This window comes from Rhyacophila brunnea, unplaced genomic scaffold (genome assembly GCF_057557595.1).
Source record: "Rhyacophila brunnea isolate RB1 unplaced genomic scaffold, BYU_Rbru_1.0 scaffold_18, whole genome shotgun sequence".
Taxonomy (NCBI): Eukaryota; Metazoa; Arthropoda; class Insecta; order Trichoptera; family Rhyacophilidae; genus Rhyacophila; species Rhyacophila brunnea.
In genome coordinates this window covers 32,997,109-33,019,218 of record NW_028232837.1, presented here as the reverse complement: position 1 = coordinate 33,019,218, position 22,110 = coordinate 32,997,109, and the positions used below count along the sequence as shown (strand labels likewise).

Below are 22,110 nucleotides of genomic sequence, written 5' to 3'. Positions count from 1 at the left end.
AATTATAGGTAGTAATACCTTGTGTGTGTTGTGAAGTCCTTCATTCGGAAGGTAATTCGGGTAGGTAAATTTTATGCTTTCTCCATCAGAGTCAGATGTATTTTTATCGAGAAGTGCAAACAGGTAGTTTGCTTTTTGTCAGGGGACGCTGAGAAACCTCATGTTCGTTTGCGAAATGTTTATTTTATAATATTTATAGGGGGTTGCAAGCTTTTGCAGAGCATATGGTGATTTTACGGGACGGTTATCGTTGTTTTATGTAAGGTTTCTGATATGGGATTGGAGACGTCTCTTCGCGAGGGGTTGTATTTGGTACCAGTAGGTACATACTGACGTAATTAATTTATTCAAATATTTTTACCAGTCACTTGCGTTTTTTGAAAGTTGTCAGGAGTATTTTTAATTATATCTGAAATCGTGGACTCGGAATATTATCGATTGAAGTAGAGCTGGCATTTAAATTAGATTTAATGGTGTATATTTTGTTAGTAATGTACCTATCCATACAACACATTTATTAGATATAGGAATCATGCAAGGATGATAAAAAACACTATATAAAAAGTGGGGCAGCATTTTGGCGCTGCCTAGGGGCGGCAGTTTGTCTAAGGACGTCACTGCTTATAACAAATTATGTAGGTAGTGTCACCAAAAGAAAAAGGAAGGCCCTGGTGCCCGACAGTTTCAAATTCCAGATCAGCGATTTAATCAAAAACACCATTGCCCCTGACGAATGTTTAGAATCTCTGACAAAGCTAAGTAAACAATAACACCCTCGACGGGCGAACAAAATTGTACCTGCCGACAGAAAAGATCACCGTTAGGTTTTGACTTGACCGAAAGATTCCCTTCGTACCCCTCCCCGCTGTCTCACCACCGAGAGGGTCGTTGCAGATAAGAGCATAGGACAGTAATTATTCTCCCGCCAAAGTGGAAGCTGGCATCTAGGGCGGCACCATTGGTGCGGCCCGGATTCTTTACGATGTAAACTGTAAAGTCGCGCTTGTTTCATTATTATAAATCAGTGAATCCCTTTTTTTGTGTAATCGGCCCGATAGTAATCCCTATAACCACCTAAAAACCATGTGTCGCGTCCTCGATAAAAAAACGTTTTCGCGCCAGTTTGGCTAATGTGTTCAAACACGTGTTCCCACATGGTGACTGTGCGATAGCTAAATCTAAGACTCCTGTGCAAGTGTAATTAATGATGTAATCCAACCAATGTCTGAAAAGTTAATGTAATTAAACGTCCCTGCGCAGGGAAATTGTCAAATCAAAGAAGTGTTTTATCTTGAATTATATGTCCTGATGTCCACACAACCCTCAATCAAGGTGATACTCGTGAAGAATGCTGCCAGCATACATGTGAGTTCCCCACCCATTCTTCCCCGTATTAGTAGGTATGGAGAATGTATGCACACCTTCAGACTGATTTTGTTTTAGATTTATTGTAGTTTTCACTTTTTATATTATCGAGTAGGTATGGTCAAAAGCAAAAAATACTAAGTAGGTACTATCATTTCCCTCCATTTTGTATGTGAAAACCAACTGTCACTTTGTGTTTTGTTATGGTTTTTTTTTTCGTCTGGGTTCGGGATGTGGAGATGATAATTAACACACCGGAATTATGATGGAAGACGACGAGTTTATTTACGTTAATATTATAATCGTTACATTTTTATAATTTAATTTTGCGGAGGACGAAATCGGCGTGTTCGCGATTAAGCTGTTTGTAGCGTTCCCGCAAGGAAGCTTCTGCCCGCCAAAATAAACTGTCACGCTCGGGCCGTGCGAAAAATGCGGCGTTGCCATACGTATTTTTTTTTTGACAATGTTGCCGGTCAGATATTTATTAGACAGATATTAAACATTATTTAATTATTTTCGCAACCAGCCGTTACTATTTGTTGGCTTCGATACCGATTCGGGCCTCTCAAGATACACAAAGACATCCCCAAATGGGGACCATACGGGGGTGTCACAGTACATACCTAATCAAGCTCCTAGAAGTAGGTACTTACATTTCATACGGTGACTCATCGCCCATTTTGCCAAAACACTAAATCATATACATATTTTAGTATTATTACACAATGAAATATTTGAAGACAATTACCCCCTCCCACTATACAATAACCCCCTGTTTCAAAAACACCCAGTACAATAGCCTCCCGGACATTAATCCCAGGAAAAAAATAAAAATTCTGACACAAATTAACAAATATTAACATGTAGATTTTATGCTCCTCTTCACAATGGCCCAAGTAAGGCGAATGTTGGCGCACTTGCGCATGCATATTAAAATACCGACACTGTGTCTATAGACGGCAAAAATTTGCCTGCTATATGCCACACTAGTACCCTTTTCGCAATGGTGACCACCACGTGACCACGTAGGTACATTCGCATTCTTGGGCCATTATGAACGGCAGAATAACAGTAAAATGCAGTTAAATATTATTATTCAAAATTATATTTAAACCTAATATGTACTTATATAAATTTTAAGATTAACAGAGATACATTTATTATTAATTCATTTTAAATAATTAAAATTTATTGAGATATTATTTAATTACATACTTACATATAATTTATTTTAAAAACATATTTATTTTGTCAAATATTGTTTGTTGTGTCAAAGAAATTTTCATTAAAGAGTTTTTATTGTTTACAGCGGATAATGTCCAGGATTTTTTTTGGTATGTAATTGTCCAATTCCCGGTTTTATTTAATGTTAAGTTAAAGAAGGCGATGAGTTACCGTAAGAAAATCCACAAATCGAGATAAAAATACGAACTTCATACAGGTTACCCGGTTACGGTTACTTATTACGGCACTGTACAAAGACTAAGAAAGTTCTACAAACTAACCGACAAACAAACAAACAGAAAAATAAACACAAATATGGTGGAGGGGTAACCTCGTTAGCTCATCTAAGAGGGGGTTCGGGGGAACCACTCTTCGGAAGTTAGCTGTTGTTTTTTTTAATTTTCAAGACGTGATTTAAGGAGTCGTGATGTGCGTGGGTCCTAAGTTCACCATGGTAAGTACTGCCACCATCATGATAATGCGCCGAGATTTATAAACTAATGCATTATTATGGTAGGGATAATACATTCTTGAATTAAATTTTATAAATTTTTAATGTCCCGCCATTCGCGCATAGTACACAAAATACTGCTATGCTTTGATATTGACCTGATCGAAATGTTTATCTCTGTCTGTCTACACTCTACCTGATCGAATCTATTCAGTTGTATGATTCGCATTGCTTCCTTAATTTAACTCTCATTTGAATTTATGGCTTTTAAGCAAAGCATGACCAACCTACTCGTATAAAAGTGCCCTCAGCACATATTTTCTATACACAAGGCGGTTATAGGCGGCTATCGATGGTAGTTTATCATATTTATGTATTGAGGTATTAATTGTTACAATAGTAACTGTTAAGCATATTATGAACTGTCAAAAGTGCTATGTTTTAATAGCACCTCTCATGGCTGTGTTAATTTTTAGAGCGAGATAGACAGTTTTGAAAGTTTAGACGGCTAACTTATTTTAACAATGAGGATAATACCTCGATACATAAATATGCTAAACTACCCTTGATAGCCGCCTATGTATAAAATAGACCCACAGGGGTAGTAAATAATAATTAATTAAGTAATATGTTTGAAGAAAATACATACATTATAATAATATTACTAATTGCATACACTTCGGATACACGAAATTTTATCTTAACATATTATTATTTCGATAGTGTGACCTTTATTATTACATTACCAATAAGGTCTGAAGATTATATTTTTTGCAGTATTTCGAGAATTCGCTGAATCCCCCGAGACGGTTCTCGAAATCCTTGCTGGGAATCATTGTTCTATGTAGGAATATTTAATATAGGTATGTAAGTATTTCATTTTATTCATTATTCATTATTCATTTTATTTATTTATTCCATCAGGAATTCTCAGTTAAAACCGTTGACGTGATATTCAGGTAGACTCAGTGTTTCCCAAAGTGTGTTACGTGTACCCCCTGGGGTACGGGAAGAGTTTGGTGGGGGTCCGCGCTGCACCGGGCTTTGACTGCGCCTGATGCAACAAGCATTATTACGACATCAATACAACATCCATGCTAGAGGGTTTATCGCATGCGGAAAAAGAGCAATTATTGTTGGAATTAGCTTCAGACAATGACATTATTAATGGACAACGCACTCAGTACAGTGGCTAGCATCGGGAATTTATAGCAATATCACCTTTATTGTAATGGCGTTAGAACAGTGTTTTTAGTGTCAATGTACATTTGAGCGAACCCGTTCGAACCGAACCATTCGCAGACCCGACAAAAAGCATCGGGAATTTATAGCAATATCGCCTTTATTGTAAATGGTGTTAGAACAGATTATGCTATTCGGCATTCCAGATGATTCGTTCATATTAATGTCATAGCTTCAGACGGATTCTTGAAAAATAAATATAAAAAGTGTACTTTAACATCATCCTGGTTGCAAATGAAACATGTGTACCCAGTTTTAACAGAGAAAATCCTAAAATACATCTTGCCTTTTCCAACTTCATATCTATGTGAAGTTGCTTTTTAGCATTTTGTAGACATTAAGTCAAAAAAGTAACATGCTTTTGGATGTGGAACCGCATCTCAGATTAAAATTAACAACCAGGGAACCAAATTATGATGACCTGTCTCAACATAAACAATTTCATCCTTCTCATTGATTATAATGCATGTTATTTATAATATAACTTTTATTTATATTTTATTATGAATGAATTTAATTTTTCGTTTATTATTATTTTGTTTATGTACTAAAAAAAGGAAAAAATAAATATATTTTGATTGTTATTAAAGTATATTATGCATTTTTTTTTGACGAGGTGCACTCAGTGTTACAAAAATTATAGAAGGGGTACACAAATGTCGAAAGTTTGGGAAACTACTATAATATACGTTTTATAACTTTACACTTTTTACTACACTGATACGTTCTTTACCTGATTACCTCGCATAGAATTAGATCAAATTTTAATGATATTCACTTGTATTAATATAAGTAAGTAATAATAAATAAATAAATATAATATATTTAAATAAAATATTTTTAGAATATATTACATCATTTTCATCCTACAGCCTGAGTGAAAAGTTATGAAGCATATTATACTCTTTAGTCTATGTCCATACGTATCATGTTTTTATTTTTCGTATCTCATTCGTATATTACATTCGCCACTGCTTTTAGCGGAGTGCGAGAGATACATAATTAATTTTCTTTGTCGAAATTGAGTTGTCAGCGAAAGGCACGAAGACTAATGGTGTCTGGACTCCAGAAAATGACTCTGATTAATTAAATGAGGGACATTTGAACTCTTGGAAAATACACCATCTAGAGAAGACAGCCAGTATCGAGTATAGCTTACTTTAGGATCATAAACTATTATTCAATTTTAACTATTAATTCAATATTTTTTATTTAGTACACAAGAATTATTGAGAAAATTATTATGAAAAACTTAAAAAAACATACATTTTACAAAAATTCTATAGAAACAGTTTGGATGCACTTACCCTTTATAAGCTATCAATAAGTGTACAAATCATGCGAATTATTACTAATAACTACGCAAAATGAGGTTTTGAATTCTCAAAAAGAGTTGCTATCGACTTTGTCTGGCGTCAGGACACGAGCAATCCAAATGTTTGATTATGGCGTCCTTGTACTTGCTAATATGTATATATATTTTCAACGTAGTACCTAGATTTTTGGGTTTCCACCGTGTGTTCTTCTTCCTTCTTTATTTTACGTTTTGGGCTCGTTGCAGAGGCTATTATCTAGAGATGATATTATATGATATATTTATATATCTATATCATCTCTTGATAATGGCCTCTGCAACGAGCCCGAAACGTCGAGTAAAGAAGGTAGAAGGACTCACGGTGGAAACCCAAAAATCTACTACGATAAAAAACAACCGTGAAAGCCTCAAACATTATATTTTCAAATTTACATACGTATTTTCAATACTATGAATATTTTGATTGTTAAATCTGGTATATTATATTCACTATTGCATACAAAATAAATAGTTAAATATTAACCAGTACCACAATGAAGCTAGCAGTAATCTGATAAACTTTTATTTTATTTAATATCTTTAAACTGTTCTCGTTAAAAATGTAATATGTAGGTATTATGTTTTTATTTAAAATAACACTTCACCGAAAAAATGTTGAATTGGAAATATATGGCCGTATATTATAAAGACCGTCCAACCTCTTTGGGTCGTATAGTACTGACATAAAATTTTTGTCTAAATAAAACACAGTTCTTGTCGGTTTAAACTTTACAGGAAGCCAGCAGCAAAGAAATTTTGAAAATAGCCGATATACAGGATTATTTGTTAGGTTTTCATTCTTGAATTCATGAATTTTGCCAGAATCAGCTATGAAAATTGAATTAATGTTCATATTAGTAAATCTAATAAAATTGGAGATCATATACGCAGTATAGGTACGGCCATCTCTTTCCGATAAGAAAGCTCACGGCGAACTGTAACACGGTGAAATGTTTTACGTACAATTTAGTTAATTGTACTTACTGGAGTTACGCCCAAATATTGCTCAGCCAATCTCTGGCCGTGTGTTAAGTTTACTCTTTCTTCTCCAGCATGACCTTGGCAGGATCCTGGTACCACTGACTCGACCAGGTCACACAGGACTGATCCATCTGCCCATACGGCGTCTAAGGATTTTGTCCTCTTGTCTCCTGGGAGGGACGTCTGAAGCCATTGAAGGATTCCGTCTGTCTGGTGCGGAGTTGGGAAAAGAACTGAAAAATATAAAATATTATATCTAATTAACTTTTAATTAACACTATAATAATATATTATATCAACTGAGGGTAGTTAATGGGAAATATTAGATGTCTTTTATTTTGTTAACTGTCAATTCATGGTGGAACTGCATTATTTTGTTGTTTTTATTTAATAAAACGCATTTTTTTGTAGTACTTATTCCACTTTTAATCAATAGATTAGGACCGGTTTCGTCCGTCTCAGTGGGACATTTTCAACTGAATGAATCTTGAAAATATCCCACTGAGGCGGACGAAACCGGTCCTAATCTATTGATTAAAAGTGGAATAAGTACTGCAAAAAATTGCGTTTTATTAAATAAAAACAACAAGGAAATATTAGAGCTAAGTATTAATATTATTTACTATCGGTTTTTTCTGACCCGGGATTAGCTTTTCACCATCTTCAGGTTCTATGTATACCTATATATCGATGGTATGATTACATACAATTGACAAAAATAAAACTAAGCTAATGGACATCAGTGGAAAATACTCCATACTAAGCGACTACCTACCTATTTAAAGCCTGCTTTCTTAAAATAAAAATGACCTATTACCGTATTTAAAATGACCTATTACCGTATTTAAAACACAACTTCATTATTTTATATTGTACAAAAGTGATATAATTTTCCAACAATATATGTTTTTATGTATATAATATACATTATAAATTAACTACCAGCTTGCTAAACTAGACGGACATGTAGCTATTGGCACGGATATGTATGCAAGAATTTCATCAACGTCACCAATACAATCAAAAAAGGCTTAAACTAATTTGGTACATTTCACGTGAACAACACATACGTACGATTACATACGTATTGTAAAAATACACATACAATATTAAAACCAGTGTCACACCATCACGTGACCCGAGGCTGTAGATATATAAGCCTAATGTGCCCTCCGATCTAAAAATATACATTCTTTTCGGTGCACCAGGCCCATACCGAAACAGTCTCGCAGTCTAAATGCCCGACTGCCGTGATAGCACAATTTTTTAGCCCAAGATGGAATAGAGGTAACTATTTTAGTGCATTTTGTATTGTTTTCATGTAATATCTATTATAAAAATGGTAACATTTTTAATATTTTTATTTCAGTAAAATACCGAAGATGAAAAAAATCGTATTAATCGTACTGTATTTATGGACCTTTTCAGCTATCTACTACAGCCTGTATATTATCTTCAACAGACGCCCTTTGCCACTAATGTAGGTACGTACACATACTAACGAAATATCTTAAATTTATTTATTAAAAAATATTTTTAAGTACAAATTAATACCTACAGACATTGGCCCAAATACCCCGATAATGCCTGTAGTGAATAAAGAATTCACGTATATTTGAATATAACAATATTATTCCTAATGACTTTCCACCGAAGATATTCCCAATCTTTCCATTTTTTTTTCTCATACCCCTAAAGATCCACCTTCGAAATTCTTCGTTATATTGACGAGCCAATCTCTGAGATTGAATTTCCTGTAACGGAAAAGTTTTCACGGTCAGCTGATCAAGAAAATGGCTTTTTGATTTCCCGCCAAGCGATGTGAGATCGAGCGAACAGATTCCTACAGTAAAAGCTTTACCAAAGTGGCTTACGAAAAAACTTACAGAGCTTGTAAAGGTTTTAATATAATTGTTTGAGTTTATTTTAACTGCCATATATTATATTAAATTTATATTGAGTGAATATAGACAAATAAAATACTTGCAAACTACTTACTATTTACAATACGAGGATTACCTCTTCAGCCTAATTATAGATAGATTTATGAAGTATATTGTATTATGATTTTTTATGACCATTGTTTCTGGGCACTTGTTCAACCTTTAGTCAGAGGACGTAAGGTATAAACAAATAGATTATCCTGGTTACAAATACAAACGTCTTAATTAAAAACAAAATTATAACATGTATTTTTCCAGATATAAATATAAGGCATTCAATTGTGTCTTTAGCCACCTGCTAGTATGTCCAATTACGTGTCCAGAAACTTGCACGCATGCAGTTCGCCGTATCACACTTCACCGTGAAATGTCGTATCGGAAATATATGGCGGTATATTAAAGACCGTCCAACCTCTTTGGCTCATATAGTACTGACATAAAATCATGTCTAAATAAAACACGGTTCTTGTCGGTGTACACTGTACAGGAAGCCAGCAGCAAACAATTTTTGAAAATAGCCGATATACTGGATTATTTGTTAGATTAAGTTGGGTTTTTTTCTCGAATTCATGAATTTTCATTCCAAAATCAGCTATGAAAATTGAATTAATGTTCATATTGAATCTAATAAACTTGGAGAAATCTAATAAAATCTAATAAAATTATGGTCATCTCTTTCCGACAATAAAGCTCACGGCGAACTGTGCCACGGTGAAATATGTTACGTACAATTTACATGTAACCGTCCAATTTATTATGGAACTCCATGTCAGTTCAGCCACAGGGTAGAGAGTATGTATTGTATTAATTTGTCTCTGAAGCAGTGAGTGAGGGTCTTATTCCGGTGTTCTGGCAAATATTGCATGTAATTTTTTTTTCTGAATTTTGGATTTTGAAATGTTTGATACAGAACAAGGACTCGATGGATTTAAATGCTGACAACCATTTTTCGTAAAACGTCTTATCTTATCAAAAACTATTTGGCTAATTTTTATTAGAAACAAATATAGCAAAAGCACGATTAAAATAGTAAAGAATTGGCCAAGATTTTTGTAATTTATTTTGATGTCACATTAGAAAGCACACCTCTTACGTAAATCAAATAAAGCCTAATTATTATTGATCGTGACACATTTCCAGCAACCAACATAAACAACGTGCATACATTTTTTATTCAGCTTGATTAGCTTGTAAGAGGGGTGTGAAACTATAGAGAGATACTGCTGTAATATTAAACATACATATTCACAGAGAGATGGTCGTATGTGTATACCCTCATTCAACCGAAAATACGCTGCTATGTCACAGATGTATAATATATACTGTAGATCAGTGGCGGAGGGTGGAGGTAGGCTGTTAAGATCCACAATAGTTAGAGGACACTAAACTTTGTCAGTCATAAGTATTTATTTTCATTGAAATAAGACTACGATTTACGGATGGTGTTGGCTAGTTTTTAAAATTCAATTAAACCCTGTGAAAGCAAAGCCATAATAGATAAAAGTAAAAAAATAGTCGTCTATCTATAATATATCTAAAATTATGCAATTAAATCATACATAACTTTGAATATTTTATAGATAGAATAATATTTTTGAATTAAAAAAAAATGAACCATTAATATGTGTAATATGTATTCTTAATCCAATGAAAACAAATTAGTATGAATGAAAAAGTGTGCACAATTTCGTTGTATCGCTCAAAATATACCAAAACTATTATGGTTTGGTTTAGGTAGGGTTTAATTGATTTTTAAAAACTAACCAATACCATCTGCAAATTGTAGACTTAGTTCAATAAAAACAAATATGTATGTCGTATGACTAACAAAGTTTAGTGTGCACTATTTATGGCGGATCTTAACAGCCTACCTCCACCCTTCGCTACTGCTGTAGATTCAATAGATTATTTTACAAGTATATTACATCGGTACAGTTTTTTTTCCGTTTCTAATCTTTGCAAAATCATAGATAGTTTTAGAATCTCTTTTAAAAACTTTGATGCCTTATTTTCTGTTATAAAGAAAAATTCTGGGTGGCAGGCAATTTAAATTGAAAACTTATTAGAATCAAAGTGAAATTGGCATATCTGTATATTATATCTGTGTGCAAAAAGAAAGGAGAGATAAGTCAACAACCGTTATTTTTCAGGGGAGCCAATAGAGTACATATTGAGTTTTGGACTGTTTTGTATGTGAATTTACTAATTTGTAGGCATTGATTCCACTCGTCCCAACTAAATAGTTGCTCAAAGCAGTCACTTTCTTTCGAATACAGATATAGTATTTTTTTTTTAAAAGAATCAAACACAAATGAGCTTTTTCAAAATTTTCCAAAACGAAAATATTATTTTTAATTAACTATTTTTTTATTAAACGAATAATTCACAACATTTAAGAATGTAACATTCTAATTATTGAACATGCATAATTTTGAAAACACTTCTGAGGAAATATATTATAACCAATAGAAAAGATCTTTTTGAAAAAAGTAAGAAAGGCCCGTGACAGGTGAGGGTTAATAATTAAAGCAATACCTACTTTGATTTAAAATACAAAAGCCGATCGCCAATAGTGGCTCAATTTGGAAAACGCTTCAGAGAGTATTAAAATATATTAGTTAAAATTTTTCGCAATTAAGTATGACACCTTTAGCATAATGGTTTTTGTGTTTTTTAGTGTTAGTTTTCAAAATTATGTATGTTCAAAATATTATTTATTAAAATCATTGACTTCTAATAATATAAGTATGGAAAATTATTGTTAATTTATCATAAATATTCAAAAAATCAATTGAATTAGATCCCATTTTTGCACAGTTTTATAAATATGCACCGATTTACTCTGAGACTTATACGCCGTTTACACATGCATATTATATTTACTGTGCACAGTAAGAAAATGTATCATATTATTCTGCAGTTGGCAAAATTGCGTGCATAAATCAAACAAGATTCCAAATTGTGATGCCTGCGCAGTAGAGCGATAGGGGCGGGGTGAACATGCCGGTAAAAAAACGAACTACTCATTTTCAGCTCCGATTTTCAATACGAGCTGTCAGATTGATAGTATAAAATGACAACCTCGTGTCTCGCTTACTCTTGAAGAATGAGATTGGAGAGACAGTCAGCACTTTTACGTGTAAATAGTTATTGTAATGACAGTTTAAAATAAGCACAATTGCCGACAGTAATTCCATGCATGTGTACAGGCGCCATTAGGTTATATTACTTTATTTCATAAAAATATATTATTAAATAATATGAAAGCTTTATGCCGGGACTTCCAGTGTTACAACCAATAATTTAATATATTTATGTAAGTAGGCTAAGATGAAAATGTAGGTTATTGATTTTTACGACTATTATTATTATTTATTTTATATAAGGCTTCGTTCAAATTACTGGAATGAACTACTGTAATGCAAGAAAGGTCATGCGTAAACTGAACATAGACGGATTAAAGCTTTTACGAATGTGCCGACTTGAAGCAAGTAACATTACATGTTTATTTTTAATCATGTAATAAAAATAATTCTATTGTTTTTCATTTTATCCTTCTATTGGCTATGAAAAATTATGAATTGAATAATTTATTCAGCTATTTCTCTGCGCAATTGTGGTAACACTACAACGCATTAAATTTATATTTGTGTATAATTAACTATTTCTTTTATTCAACAAATAATTCACAAGATCTAAGAATGTATCATTCTAATTATTTAAAATACATAATTTTGAAAAACACTTTCTGAGAGAATATTTATCATAACCAATAGAAAAAATCTTTTTTAAAAAAAGTAAGCCACCTCGGCGGGGAATCGAACCCTGCATCTCCTGGGTTTACGCCCCATCCGTGCATTACCACTATGCTACGATTTTTGTTTCTTAAATAAAAGTAGATACCTATTACTTCGATTACTAACCGACGTCGTGGATTTCTCCAATATTTTTTTATGGTGTAACTTACTTGCAATTGCTAATAATTTATAATTAACTATTTATTTTATTCAACGAATAATTCACAAGATTTAAAAATGTATCATTCTAATTATTGAAAATACATAATTTTGAAAAACACTTTCTGAGAGAATATATTATAACCAATAGATAAAATCTTTTTTGAAATAAGTAAGCCACCCCGGCGGGGAATCGAACCCTGCATCTCCCGGGTTTACGCCCCATCCGTGCATTATCACTATGCTACGCAGTGACATACTAATTGCGACAAATTTTAACTATTGGTAAATTTTAATACCTACTCATCAGCGCTCTTCCAAATCAAGCTACTTTGGCAATCGATTTTTGTTTCTTAAATCAAAGTAGATACCTATTACTTCGATTACTAACCGACATCGTAGATTTCTCCAATATTTTTTATGATGTAACTTAATTTATGATGATGATGATGATGTAACTTTTTTCAAAAAAGATTTTTTCTATTGGTTATAATATATTCTCAGAAAGTGTTTTTCAAAATTATGTATTTTATATTTGTGTATAAGAGGTAAAAACCTACCCTCAAAACGCAGAAATATTATTTAACACACATTTTTACTTATTTATCCGGACAAAAATTCGAATGTAATATTAAATATTATGTAATTTTCAATGAAGTATATTATGTATCTACCTAACTGTTTGTTTGCAATGGAATAATATAAATTATAATATAATGATCATTGTCAAAAAGCTAAAAAATAATTATGAATTCTTCTATGTACCTAATATTTATGCCAAATAAGAGAACATATAAAAAAAACAGCAATAATTGATTTTATTTTATTGATATTAGAGTAGATTCATCTTGTACCTACTTGGCTCTCGAGCAACATTCCCTCTAATTTTCCTATTCTGTATACCGATCTTAAACTCACCTGACCAGTAAATTTCTTCAAAAATAATTATATTTGCGAAAATATTCTCATCTTATGCGTAGATAAATGAACTTGTCAAATTATTATGCCGCGAAAAAAGTATTTAAGAACTACAACAAGTTAATAAGAAAGTAGGTTAATTATTTTTTACGTAAATTGTACAATATTTTTAGTCTTCTTTTTACAAATAACCTTAGAAGGAATATTTAAGAGCATACTTCAGTGACACGGCAAATAATTTTCAACTATAGGTGCGACGAAATTTTGATTTTGGACTCGCTGGCAATCGGAGAGCGAAAGTAGAGCTGTGACCACGTCAATTTGTTTCGTGATGGCGACGGGGGTATATATTCTTAAATCGTGTCAAGATGACAAAAAAACGTTACCCATTTACTTGAAAAAGAAAACATGTCAATGAATATACCTATTAGTATTGTTACTAATAGAACATTAAATGGACGCATGTTGGATTTATATGACACATTATATTTCGTTCGGCACGCGTCAATTGCACAATCCGCGCATCGCCTAGCCACGATCTTTTTAGACCTTGCCTTAAGGCAATAGTCGAATGCAAAATCAAGTGTCCAAAATGTACGACTATCAAATGCAAGATATAATAATTATGTTTTATTAATCATAATTTTGGTGTACTTGATTTAAAGATATCGCTGTTTTTTTTTATTATTTTTGTGGTATGTCAAATTCTCATTCGATTTTATTTATTTTTTCGTGTGCAAGCATATAGTTAGTCATGATTTGTATTACTAAGATTACAATCGTGGGCTCTAAAAACAAAAGCGGTAGTTTTCATTTTCGTAAAACGTTGACGAGTCATAAAAATATTTTTCTCTCTCTTTCAGAAATTATACATATAAGAGAGTAAAAAAATCTTTTTAATGACTCACCAATACTTTACGAAAATGGAAACTGCCGTTTCTGTTTCTAAACCCCTCAATTGTAATTGAACGCGTAAAATAATACGAGTAGCTATGTTAGTAAAGCAATACCGTATTACCTCCTCTTACAGCCTTGTCACAGTGATGCAGAAGCCTGATGATGAGGGAATCCTGTCCACAGAAGATGGTGAGCAGGACGGTAGGAGCTAGAAGGCGAAGGGCGGCGCCTAAGGACTGTAGGGCTAATGCCCACATGCCGCCCTTGCCCTTTTCTGACACCGACAGACCTGGAAAAATATTTTTTGTTATAAGACATTTATTTAAAACTAAAATGAAATTGGATTTACACTTGAAGAGGCCTGAGCTAATACTTGTCTTATTGGACCCCAAAACTACCAAACTTAATAAAACGTAATTAAAGAAAAATGTTTATTTATTTCATTTAGTAACAAAGTAAGTTGTAAAAGAACTACGGAAATATTACAAGACCCTTCCTCAATATATATAATTGAAATTGTATTTAAATTCTAACGGATTTAAGTTTTGTACTATTTCATTTGAGTCGTTTTTTGTGACCAACGTTTCGCTTTCGGGATCTTCAGGCACTATGTGCACTCACCAAAAGGCAAAAACACACTGACAACGGATATAGTTAACTCTAACTTATATCGCAAATTAATACAATAAAGTAAGTAAAAACTTTATCGCCTACCTATTAAGTCAAGGATCACAATAAAAAATATAACAAACAAATTATGAATATTTGAAGTGTTTGTAGAAATTGTATTTATTTGGCCGTATTATTTCGGGATATACCCATGAACAGCACACATTTATATTTTGGTTTCAGGGGCTCTTGGATATTAGGAGCCCTGGACTATAGGTCCGTTAGGTCTATGGTAAATCCGCCCCTGATAGCACTACTGTATTTCAATTTCAATTTCATTTATTTACAAGAGAGAATATTATAAATGACAAGAGAAAATAGTTCATTAAAAAAAATGAACTCAGTAAAAAACTAATATACCTATTATATATAGGTATGTATTATATCGATTGGTTTAATGCACATAAATTATAAGTCCAGTTTTTGTATGTTTTTAGAAAATTGAATTTGTATGATTTGGATCAAACGAAATGTACACGTGCATGGAATTACTGTCGGCAATAGTGCTTATTTTAAACTATCATGACAATAACTATTTACAAGTAAAAGTGCTGACTGTCTCTCAAATCTCATTCTTCAAGAGTAAGAGAGGCGCAATGTTGTCATTTTATAGTACTATCTGACAGGTCGTATTTGAAATCGGTTAAGCTCAAAATGAGTAGTTCGTTTTTTTACCGGCATATTCGCCACTATCGCTCTACTGCGCAGACGCAGATCGAAAATAATCTTACTTGCGCGTTGAAATTCGGAACCTTCCAAACTTGTTTGATTCATGCACACAATCTTGCCAACTGCAGGATAATACATGTTTCCCCATACATTTTCTTACTGTTCACAGTAAATCTATGCACGTGTAAACGGGGTATAAAAGTGTAATGCAAGTGGGCGTGTTGTACCTAGATTATAATAATTAATTATATAGATTTAATTGGACATACAATATCTGTGCACGAACCCGACTAATCCATCGATATATTATTATATTGTACATAGAATGATTTGCTTATGTTTAGTCGTCGATATTCCTATTGCTATGGCTTCTTTTTAATTAGTATTGATCTATCTATACTGAACTTTAAATACACGCTGTTAAGCTGTATTCGATATACTTTTTATATTAAAATATATACGAAACACATATTATATGACTTTTTAAGAGAATCATCATTTATTTACTGGTATTTTATGATGTTTTATATGTTTTTCGATAGGTGCTTAGCTCACGTGGTGAGCTTTATTAACTATATATTACTTAATAAAGTTTACCCTGTATAAAAGCTTGTGTATCCAAAATAAATGTTTATATATGTAATATTGAATACATTAATTTTATATAGGTACATATAAAATAACTAATAATAATGGTTCGGTGTGGACTTATCTATATTTTTTTCGGTTAATAAATATGATAAGGTAGGTACAAACATATTTAAATTTAGATTTTAAATTTTATATTTTGATTTGCACAGTTAATACGAATAATAATTGCAAGACAAAAAGAACTTTTTATATACAACGTTTTTAATTTTTCTGTACTTGATATGAAGTAAATAAAAAACAAACAAATATAGAATATTGAAATGTCATTTTGACATTTCATTTAGATTTCCATAGTAACGCACGTTTATATTAATAATTAAGTTGCTAGGACCACCCCTTTAGCAACCAATAATAGTCTCTTTCTTTTTACGGATTTTTCTGAAATAACTTTCCATACAAAACGAATTAACTGAAAATGAATTCAATTCTACTTAAAGATGGCTAAAAGTACTAAAAGAATGCATTGGCATCGTGTTCTGATATATTCTAAAAGTGTCAAATGTCTAGTTAGTCGGGAAGTTAGTTAAAAATCGATTGCAAGATTTGTACTGGACAAACAACTACCGGACAAACAAGAATACGAGCTAATAAAACGTTGTAAAAATAGGAAATTGCTTTCCTTGGCGTTATATTTGTGAATATACACCCACGATGGTCGCGCAGCTTAAGCGTTGGCCTATAACGTCGTAGGTCCCAGATTCGAATCCTAGGTCTGGGAAGTACACATATTGTTTTTCAATTTGTGTATGAGTCAGAGTGTGGACCTAATAGGTTGAGCAAGTGGCTGACATCCATTTCTCGTGAAAACAAAATCTGTTAATACAAACCTCCACTCTTTGGAGACCCATATAATCCTATTAGGATCGGACATGGTCGAGAATACCTACAGATGAGTAATTATGTATGCATTTTAATAAAAATAAGTTTCTTTTGTAAATTATTACAAATAAAAGTATTTTAATTAAATATATATTCTTTATCGGAATGGCTCTTTCAGTAGCATTGTTTGAAAATATTATAAATAATCAACCACACAGTTATTTTGACTCATGTTGTCTGGTTTAGAAAATAACCACAGCCAAGAATATTAATTTATTGTATTTAAAAATTGTTTTTCTATGGAACTTGGTACTTGTCGACAAGCTTGTGTAAAAAATCATTTTGAAATCGTCTACGACATTTTAATACGTCGTATTATGTTATAATTATTACTACTCGATGGAAAAGTTCCAAAATTTGAACACAGCAGTAGTGTATAGTAATTATTTTTACTGGTGGATAAGTTTTTTTATTAGAACCGAGATCAAAATATAACTTCATGGTTATAATTTATATTAATATTTAATTATTTATATTTAGAACTGTGTATTATAGAGTTGGGTATTTCCCGAGAAAATCTCAATCTCGAGATTCGGGATTTTCCCGAAATTATGAAATTTTGAATTAACGAAATCCGGGATTTCCAGAAAAGAATTCTCGAAAATTCTCGAGATATCGGGAAATTTAAAAAAAAAACTGTAAAACTCCTAAAATCAGTGCATAAACAGACAAATTAAAAAAAAAGACAAAACAAGATAGAAGTAGGAAAACAAAAATAATTCAAAACATTACTTATTAAATAGACTTTCAAAAAACACAGACTGTAAATCGCTGCATCTGACAATCGCGTACGCTTTTGAGACTCAAAGTTCCCTGATGTTGTAAAAATTGCGCTCATTTTGAGTCGACGTTGGCTTAATTGTGTTAAATGCCCCGATCAGTCTTTGAACGTTTTGTTTTTTCTGTCTTTTTTCATAATATAGAAAATTGTTTTTTCAAAAAATATTTGATAATTAAGAAATCCTGAATCCCGAGAAAAGATTCTCGAGATCCGGGATTTCCCGAAATGTTAAAAATTTCAATTCTCGACATTCGGGATGGAAAATCCCGAACCCAACTCTACCTACAGATGAGTAATAATTATTTATGCATTTTAATAAAAATAAGTTCCTTTTGAAAATTATTACAAATAAAAGTCGTTTAATTAAATATATATTCTTTATCGGAATGGCTCTTTCAGTACTTAGCATTGTTTGAAAATATTATAAGTAATCAACTAGACAGTTATTTTGACTCATTTTGTCTGGTTTAGAAAATAATCACAGCCAAGAATATTTATAGTATTTAAAATTTGTTTTTTCTATGGAACTTGGTACTTGTCGACAAGCTTGTTTGTAAAAGATCATTTTGAAATCGTCTACGACATTTTAATACGTCATATTATGTTTACTTATAATTACTACTCGATGTAAAAGTTCCAAAATTTGAACAGAGCAGTAGTGTATAGTAATTATTTTTTACTGGTGGAATTTTTTTAAAGTATAATATAGTTATTAACATATTTAAATTAGAACCGAGATCAAAATTTATAACTTCATGGTTATAATTTATATTAATATTTAATTATTTCTATTAAGAACTGTGTACATTGCGACCACTTGACACGAAAGCTAATTAAATCACAGGGTTTAAATAAATACCAAGGAATCAAAAGTTTCTTCAGAGAAAACCAGTTGGAATGTATTTCGTTAGTTAGGGCATGAACGTCTGTACGAATAATGTTCAACTTGAAACTTAACCACACGTGAGTAGATGTAACATACGTCAAACCACCGGTAAAGTTTTGACTGGAAAAGTTGCGTTTAGTTTATCTCAAAAGTTTTAAAAGCAAGAGTAGGTAGTTAGGTAGGTACATATTATTATGTATACCTACAATTAGTTAGACTACATCTGATCGTATTGGCAAAATAATATTTGAGACACTATTAGAAAGGGAACTTGGTGTTTCTGGATGGAACCAGTATTTGTTTTCATTTATATTTGATTTAAAATACGTATTTATAAAATTTATAATATAAATTATAAAAAATGTCCCAAATTGTAAGTTTCGTATTTATCCGCTGGATGCTTCTGGTAGATGGAGTATTCACTTTAATGTATGCATTAACCATAACCACATTTTGCTAACCACAGTTTTATTTTTAAGATATTTTTAAGAGGTATATCTAATCTTTCAAAATTATGTGTTTTCATCAAAATAAGATTTTTTCGATGTGATTAAAGTCATTACAAGAGAGGTATCGAAAAGCATTTAACTGGCAGGCCACTAGGTATATTATATAATTGAATATGCTCTATAATATAACATATTACATATTTTATTCTCTCTTGTGATATAATATTAGACAAGTATGTATTTTTATTTACCTTGTATGATTAGAACCAGCTTTTTTTTCAATTGAAATCTCATGTTGTGAACGTACTGAATTCTGATTTATTATGTACACAATGTTTTATCTTTTTAAAATAAATAAATAAATTAAAAAGATTAACTAAAATCTGTAATGTTTTTTCTATCTCACTCAAAAACCTTTTTCGCCAATTACATAATATTATATTATTATAGATAGACAAAGAGATTTAAAATTAGATCTAACGAGGTGCTAATGCAGTCTTAATACATTTTACTATAATTAAAGGTGGTCCCGTATCCAAACATGTTTCTCCATTTTTTTCCCCTTTTATTTTGTTAACTGTCAATTCATGGTGGAACTGCATTGTATTGTTGTTTTAATTTAATAAAACGCATTTTTTTTGTAGTACTTATTCCACTTTTAATCAATAGATTAGGACCGGTTTATTCCTAGGACCTCAGAGGTCCTAATCTATTGATTAATAGTGGAATAAGTACTACAAAAAAAATCGTTTTATTAAATTAAAACAACAATGTTTCTTCATAAAACGTTCTTAAAAAAAAACTAAGTTTATTGTTGACGATTCTATCGATTTGTTATCTTCTTCTTAAATATCACTAATATACTGAAGGATTTCGGTGAGAGCTAGAAGTATTAAAAATCATTTTGATCTAAAGGCTGGTTCGGATTAGTCAAGTAACTTAGTCGAGTGGCGAGTAATTTAGTAACTAAACGTGTATAAACCAATGACATTAATATGGATGAATCATCTGGAAAAAAAATGACACTCACTTCTTTGTCGGGTCTGCCGAATGGCATAATCTGTTCTAACGCCATTACAATAAAGGTGATATTGCTATAAATTCCCGATGCTTTTTGTTTGGTGTGCCGAATGGTTCGGTTTGATCGGGTTCGCTCAAATGAACATTGGCACTAGAAACACTGTTCTAAGGCCATTACAATAAAGGTGATATTGCTATAAATTCCCGATGCGTGATATCGCATAATGGAAATTGCGTGACGTCTACCTATACATGTGCAAATGTCGCTATGCGCGAATTTACTTGCTAGCTACTGTATTGAGTGCGTTGTCCATTAATAATGTCATTGGTATAAAGAGACAAATTTAGTAATTCGAGTAATTTAGTAATTAGTCGAGTCAATCCATTTTGTTCTATTTTTTCGGTCGAGTAGCGGGCCCATCTCTAACTAAAAAATAAGCTACGAGACAGGTCTGAACACGTTTTCTTTAATCAAGTTCATTGATTGTTGTAGAATTTCTTCTTCAAATTACTACTAATATAGCCATTATAAATGAAGTTATTAACTTTTTTGAACATACACTCTTAAATCTTGTGAATTATTCGTTGAATAATAAAAAAATAAATATTTTTTATTTTTGCTTTGTTTCGCTGTGATCTATTCATTTTGACACGCTACTCAATAATGTTCTGTGTTCTGACACTTTTCAGATACTAAATCATTTAGTGGAAACTAAATCATTCGCCACTCGAATAAACTACTCGACCAACCTGAACTGGCCTTTACATCGTTTTCCAAATGATTTAGATATAAAACAATGAATGCCCCTCGTAATAAGATATCACAATACAGGTATATCAGTGAAACATAATATCTTTATAAGAAATGTATATCACCTTGAGACCTCGCATACATGCTCCGATAGATCATAATCGCTTCGAGTGGGTCATACTCGTCATCGTAATCGGAATTCTCCGAAGAAGTCTCCAAGTCGATGTCGTCTGCGTCCATATCTAGATGTTTGTATCTTGGCAGAGACATCGCGAATATGATATCACCAATAAATAATATAACTAATAAAAATCCAGAGAATATGCTTTTCAGAAACGCCTATATTATTGCATTCTACGATGTTCTGTGTAAGCATAACATTAATTCACTTTCGATAATATGAAAGAAACAGAAAGATGAAAGAGGACGTATTGATATTTTTTAATTATTATTAGATACATTAATTTCCTTTCACTGTTTGATTTAATTGACGTATTTATCGACCATTATTATTGAATGTTAGTATGTTATTTATGAATTTTATGGTGTATTTTATTTGCATGGGTGCTTTTTTAGATTCCGGTATACATATTTTGCATTCACTTTTATAACAGCACATTTATTATATTTATCGATAGTTATATTTTGCGGTCACTTCATATCCGGATTATACAATAATTATTTGCAAATAACACTGGAGATAACTCGATAATAAACGATTATTTAACATACATAATTTTCAAAATAGTTCTGAGAAAATATACTTATTACCAATAGAAAAAATCTTTTTCGAAACAAAATACGACACCCCGCTGGAATCGAACCTGCGCTCCGCTTGGAGTGAACTGTGGTATCGGTTAGTAATTAAAGTAGTTTCTTAATACATACTTTGATTTACAATACAAAAACCGATCGCCAATAGTAACTCAATTTGGAAAGCGCTTCAGAGAGTATTGTAATTGCCATTAGTTAAAATTTGTCGCAATTAGATAGGATACCTATAGCATTGTGGTCAATGTAC

At 31.9% G+C, this 22,110-nt stretch overlaps 1 protein-coding gene across 3 annotated transcripts in view; it reads right to left on the bottom strand.

The window, feature by feature from the left end:
• LOC147073450 (uncharacterized) overlaps positions 1-22,110 on the bottom strand; it is a 66,033-nt gene that overhangs the window by 13,921 nt on the left and 30,002 nt on the right. For 2 of the 3 annotated variants that reach the window (XM_085945549.1, XM_085945551.1), the window contains exons 1-3: positions 21,215-21,793; positions 14,456-14,623; positions 6,624-6,853 (exon numbers count right to left, since the gene is read on the bottom strand). In XM_085945549.1, the coding sequence (XP_085801675.1) occupies positions 6,624-6,853; positions 14,456-14,623; positions 21,215-21,359 (543 nt within the window). In that variant the 5' untranslated portion in view covers positions 21,360-21,793. Of the gene's footprint in view, positions 1-6,623; positions 6,854-14,455; positions 14,624-21,214; positions 21,794-22,110 lie in introns of those variants that run through there. The other variant, XM_085945550.1, reaches the window with a different exon arrangement.